This window comes from Mus caroli, chromosome 11, assembly GCF_900094665.2.
Source record: "Mus caroli chromosome 11, CAROLI_EIJ_v1.1, whole genome shotgun sequence".
Classification (NCBI taxonomy): domain Eukaryota; kingdom Metazoa; phylum Chordata; class Mammalia; order Rodentia; family Muridae; genus Mus; species Mus caroli.
Window position 1 is genome coordinate 67,210,391 of NC_034580.1, and position 6,066 is coordinate 67,216,456.

The 6,066-nt window shown below is 56.0% G+C and overlaps 1 protein-coding gene across 3 annotated transcripts in view; it reads right to left on the reverse strand.

Annotated features, from left to right (window-relative positions):
• Spns2 (sphingolipid transporter 2) overlaps positions 1 to 5,631 on the reverse strand; it is a 38,762-nt gene extending 33,131 nt beyond the window's left edge. Inside the window, exon 1 of one of the 3 annotated variants that reach the window (XM_021177881.1) lies at positions 5,041 to 5,631. In XM_021177881.1, the coding sequence (XP_021033540.1) occupies positions 5,041 to 5,410 (370 nt within the window). In that variant the 5' untranslated portion in view covers positions 5,411 to 5,631. The remainder of the gene's footprint in view (positions 1 to 5,040) is intronic. The other 2 variants (XM_029483311.1, XM_021177880.2) reach the window with 2 other exon arrangements.
• Positions 5,632 to 6,066: the final 435 nt, after the last annotated feature.

Sequence of the window (6,066 nt, forward strand, 5' to 3'; positions counted from 1 at the left end):
AAAAAAAAAAAAAAAAAAAGACTAAAATCATGGAATATCGATTTGGGGATAGGAGACATCTTGAATCACACAGCAAAGAAGGTTTAGTCTGGCAAAGCCAGTAAGTAGCAGGACATTTAGCACAGAAGTCACTCAGAGTCTGGGGAAGAGACCAGTATTCTGTTTGCCTCCTTTGTTATCTCAATCTGTCCTCAAAATTTCAGGCCCCCATGCCCAAGCAGAAACAAAAGCCACTTCCTACAGTCAAAGGATCTGAGGAAGGGGTGAGGGTGTCCCCTCTCTCCAAACAGACCCAACTGTCCACAGCACTATATCAGACTAGGCTCCATATCAGACTAGGCTGTGACCTGCAGACCTTGCAGCCTTCCTGTCCCAACCACAAAACGGGACACCGAGGCCTAGCCAGGCTGTCAGGAGCCCTGGGCACTTCCTGTGAGAGGTACTGACCTCTGAGAGGCCAACGGTAGAGGTGCGGGCAGGAACAACAGGAAGAGCCTCGAAAAGGAAGCAGAGGCACGGGGCTGGCCAGTCGGCCTTGAGTCACCTGGCATTCCAGGACTCTGAAGCTTACCTGGGCACAGCTGATCTGGATACCACACCCAGAGCCCTGGTAGGGATTCCCCACAGTGCAGCCGTGCAGCAGCCAGGATAGGGATACCCAAGGTGGAAAGGACCGTGTTTACCCTTAGGGTGACCGTCTCTATTCAGAGTGGTAGTGGTGGAGCTGAAAGACCCTGAAGTGTGACTTGATACCCTGGGCCTCAGTTTCCCCATATGTCTGCCCTAAACAGACTCAACTAGATGGGAAAACAAAGAGCTAGAAGAAGAGTGGGCCCCAGCCTGGCATCACGGCTCAGGACCCAGCCCTGAAGCTCAAGGGAAGCCCCACGCCTGCCAGGCCTGTGTTCCTGGCAGGGTCCCTGCGCTCATCATTCCTTCTGGGCTTGTGTTAGTGAGTGGTTGCCATGGATACTGGTCTCAGCTTCTTTGGCAGAAAAGGACTCCCCCAGGGCAAGGCTCTGTCTCTCCTCACCAGCCCCCACAATGACGCCCAACTCCAGGTGCCACGGGCTGGATCAGAGGGACAGGAAATAGGTCTTGGGAAGGGCACAGGTGCTCTGAAGAAGTTGGGGAAGGATGTTGGTTATCAAACAGTCATTCGTCAACCACAATTAGAGTCCAGGCCAGCTCTCTTTGGCTGGGCCTGCTTCCAGGAGCACAAGTATGTGCCACCCTTGTATGACCACCCTTGGAAGATGAGTGCCTAGAGGGAGAGGCCACTCTAGCTCCAGGAAGCAGAGCCAGAAAGGGAACTTTCCTCCTGACCTGGAAGCCACAGGTACCTTTGTCTTTTTCTCCATCTGTACAAGAAGGCAATAGACCAGGTTGCTGGGCTAACTCAGTGTTATCCAAGAGAACCAGTGCATGGGAGCAGAGAATGGGGACCCAGGCCTCCTTCCTAAGTCTGAGGCTGACTGCCCTAAGGGGGTTCCCATGGATTAAGAAGAGCCCATAATTACCTGGATCACGGGGTGGCGCTGGGAATGCTAGCACAGAGGCAGAAGCCACTGCAGTTCCCAGGACTGAGACTGGCCCTGGTGCTGTAGGGAGGGGCTCTCACAAAGGTATCCTGAAGGACAGCCTGAGAAGGACTGTCATAGACAGAGAGAATGAGGAAGGACATGCTGGTTAGGGACACTGCTCGGGCTTCTGCACGAACAAGCAGACAGCTGACATTTGGTGAAGGCCTCCCAGGTATCTGGCCTCCGCCCAGGTGCTGCGGGTACATTCTCATTCATTCCATACCACCCAAGGTGGAGGAGAACTCGGCCCACAGAAGGCTTGGGTGACGGCTGTGATGCAGCTGGATACAACCTCTGGTGGCAAAGACTCTGACCCTGCACTGCATCCTCCCTATGACCCAGCCACTAGAGTCTGACCCAGGCTGGGATAGTAAATCCAAATCATCCAATGATGTGGAAGACGGTATTAAAGGAAATGTAAAAATATCCCAGAATAACAACAAATTCATTGGACATGTCCAGTTAAATAAAATGTATTGGTCTACTAAAGTGCTTGATACACGAAGGCCTGAGTTTTAACCTTAGAACCCATGGGGTCTGGTGGGGGAGGGTGATTGGAGAATAAGGGGTTTTGCTATCAAAACTAACGACTTGAGTCCAATTCCCAGAACTAACCGTGGAAGGAGAAACCCAATTCCTGCTAGTTGTCCTCTGACCTCTACACCCACCCACAGGCAAACTAAAGTAAATAGTTTTTAAACTCGACAGCATGCTATTGTGCTCACAAGAGTGCTTGTAATCAGCACTGGGGAGAAGAGACAGCTGTCTCCAGAGCACTCACTAGCCAGTCACTCTAGCCTAATCAGCAAGCTCCAGGCCAATGAGAGACCCCGACTCAGAGTGTGGCGCTGCTGGGGAATCACACCTGAGACTGATTTCCCATCTCCATACCCACCCACCCACATACATACATACGTGCACCCGCAGGAACCTGTGCTCACACGTGCCCACATACACATAAAATATATTAATTGCACCTGCTCTCTTTCTGTCTGAAAACCAGACATTTTGGCATTCGTATGTAGCTTGCATTGTGCTCCTCTGGACAGAACTGGCTATGCTATGAGCAAACAGAACTGTACAGGAGTGATATAAAGCAAAGCAGAAACTCCCCCATGCTTTGATGAGGTTGTTGGGACCAGACTGTGAGGTTCTTAGGGGTCAGGTGGGCACAAACATCAAAAGTGCCCACACAGCAGAGTGTCTACATGCCCGCCTCTTTCCCAGCAGGACCAGCAGGCAACAGGTGGACTCGGGTCCTGGCACAAGACCCTGAAAGCCATGGTAGTCACCATAGAGATTGTAAATATTCCTAAAAACTGAACTCAGGGGCAGGGGGAGGGAAGGCCATCATAAAGAAAGGGAGGCAGGCTTATCCGGAGAGGAAATGATGTCTGTGTGTTGGGGGTGGGGTGGGGGTAGTGTACAAGCTTACAACCCTGGACAGGACGCTGAAAGATACACAGCTCAGGCAGTGTATGTCCAGAGCCTTCCAGGCCTCCCTCCCCAACTGCATTGCCCCCTACCCCAATCAGTTTACCAGAAATCTGCTATCTCATTCTCCAGCTCTGACCCAAGTATTGGCAAAGGTAGATAAGAACCCACTCCTTGATCCCATCTTCCCCTCTCTGCCCCCCTGGCCATGGGTTCCTCTAGGAACCTCAGAAGTAGTGGCCTGGGGCCATAATAAAACAACCAGGACAGAACTAAAAGCCACAACAATACTTCCAAAGAGATAGAAGAGACTCAGGCCAGGCTGGTGGTGGGGTGGGGGGAAAGAGGAAGTCTAACACCTGCTTTGCTGATCACCCCACTGGGCAATCTTGGATAGGGCTAACCAAGGGCCTGACTTCCCCCAGCTGGAAAGAGCCTGGTTTGCAAAGTGAGAGCCTCCAATGTTCTCTGGCTTGTCCTCACAAGGTGGGCCCTAGGCAGCACATCACATGCGTAGTAGGTTGGCACACTTGAGGGTACACCATGCTCTTGCTTACTAGAGCAAGGGAACAGTCTCTTGGGACAGCCTGACCCAAAAATTGATGCCACTGGCACCTACTTCATGTTTACCCCTAGGAAGGGACAGAGAGCAGGTGGGTGGGTGTACATGCAAGGTGGGGGAGGGGCAGAGTGCTTTCCTTCCACTTGACACAAAACTATCCAAGATAGGAAAAGACTAAGGCCCAAAAAAGAGCACCCAAGTACCAGGTGGCATGTAGTTGTGTGGTTTATGTCAGGGCTCTCTTTTCCCAATCATCCCTGAGTTTTCTTTAGTGAGGCGTAAAATATCCAAATCATCTCTCTTCCCCTTTCCTCTCCCCTTTTTCATATTAGGTTGTGGGATAGGTTGTGGGTTTCATGTTCAGTTCCCACCCCCCCACAACTGCACTCCTCCACAGGGAGCCCCGGAGACCAGCCTAACCAGCGTTTCTTTTCAAAGCTGCATTATCCCTCAGGCAGGGCCAGCTCTAGGACAGGTCCCTACGTCTTGACCCCTGTAAAGACAGGGAGAGACGCCAGCAGAATAGAATCCCAGAGTCACATCCACACTAAGAGGCCCAGGGATCAATTCACAAACGGAAACAGACCTAAACACAAGCTGAAACTGGCCCAAGGTCACACACACACATCAAGCACATTCAGGATAGAAACCCAGTTGTATCCATTTCAGTCTCAAACCTGGGGCTGAGTCGCAGAGATGCTCAAGGAGCATGAGGCTGCCTCTCTTTAGACCCCCCCACCCCCCAACAGCTCCCGCCCCCAGGCCTATGCCCTGCTCCAGGCTCCAAGCGCCATGGAGCAGAAGGAGGCGTCTCCAGGCCTCAAGCCAGGGCCAGCTGCAAACCGCATCCTGGGTCCCCAGGCAGCACGGACCCGCCCCGCCCCTCCCTCGGCTCCCCGCAGGCCCGAGCCTTTGTCAGCCACGCGCTTACAAGCTCACACATACATATCCGCGCCGCCACGCGCGCACACACTCCGGCTGCTTGGCGCACACCCGCAAGAGGCGCACACACTGGCCGCACGCATGCAGGGGGGTGGCTGAGACCGAGAAAAGAAGGAACAGACGGGCCGTGCACGCACAGACGGCCTGGGCTAAGGGAAAAGGAGGAGAGGCCGGGGGAACCTGCGGCTGTAGAGGAAGGGGGCGCACAGGCGATAAGGCAAGAGGGACGCAGAGGAGACTCTGGGAGGACAACGGATGAGCCGTCAAGGGCTTGGCGAAGGCTCACTAGCTGCTCCAGGGGTGGAAACTCCACCAATCCCTGACACGGGGAGCGTGGGGTGCTTTGGATTGGACCCATGGAACACGAAAGCATCGCTTGAACAGAGGGTCCTTAGGGACTCTCCAGAGGGCTTGGATCTAGGGAGCTGGCAACCAAAAAAAAAAAAAAAAAAAAAAGCTCCCTAGGGCATCTGGGATGGAAGGGCCCTGGTCCTCGGGCTGGATGGGGCATTTGCTCACCTGCCACAGTGTACCTGTCCAGGTAGTTGAGCACGTTGCCTAAGCTCAGGATGGCAGCGGCTGCCCCCCGCCCTCGGCCCAAGCTGGCGGGTTTGGGCTGCGGCGCGCTGGGGCCCTTGGCAGCGGCTGCGCAGCCAGGGGTGCTGGGGATGCTGGGGAGTCCGGACGGGACCCGCCTCACGCTGCCGGACAACGTCTGCACCTCTTCGTCGGCGGACAGGACTCCAGCGCCCCCAACACCCCGCGCCCCGCAGCAAGCGCTACCTCCAGCCCCTGGCTGCGCCCCCCGGCGCCGGCGCCGCCGCTCGGCGTCCGCCTCCTCCTCCTCCGCGCCGCCCGCCGCCGCCGAGGCGCATTCCAGGCACATCATGCCGGCCCGGGCCGGGGCGGCGGGGGGCGCGGGGGGCTCGGGGGACGCGAGGCCCAGCCCGGGCCCGCTCAGTGCGTGCGCGCGCCGCGGAGCCGCCTCTGCACCATCCCGGCCCGGCCCGTCGGCTTCTGCGCTCGGGCTCCAGCCCTGGCTGCGCCGCTGCTACTGTTCAGTCAGTGAGACGCGCGGCCCCGGCGGCTCTGACAGCTGCGGCCGGCCCCGCCCACCAAGCTCGTGTGCCCAATCACCTCCGGGCTCAAGCCACAGCCCCGCCCCGCACGTGCTGCCCCGGGGGGTGCGGGGGAGCCTGGCGGCAGAGCCCCACCCGCCTGACGGGGGCGCAAGTCACGCAGGAGCGCTGCGGCCACGGAACCCTCGGGGATCAGGAAGCGATTGCAGGGAGCTGCAGCACCGATTAGGACTTAGGTGAGGGAAGAAGGGTACCCCAGACCCTACTCAACTTCCACCCTGACCCTGCGATGGGAGAGGACCCCTGACTGAGGCCGAGGAAGGCCCATGGCTTAAGTTACGCATTAAAAAAAAAAAAAAAAAAAAGTCTCAGATGGTCAAAACTGGGGAACCTGTTGTAGAACTGGCTCCAACAGTTACTCACCTTAATCCAGTCTGTTTAGGCAGCGCAACCTAAGAAACATAAT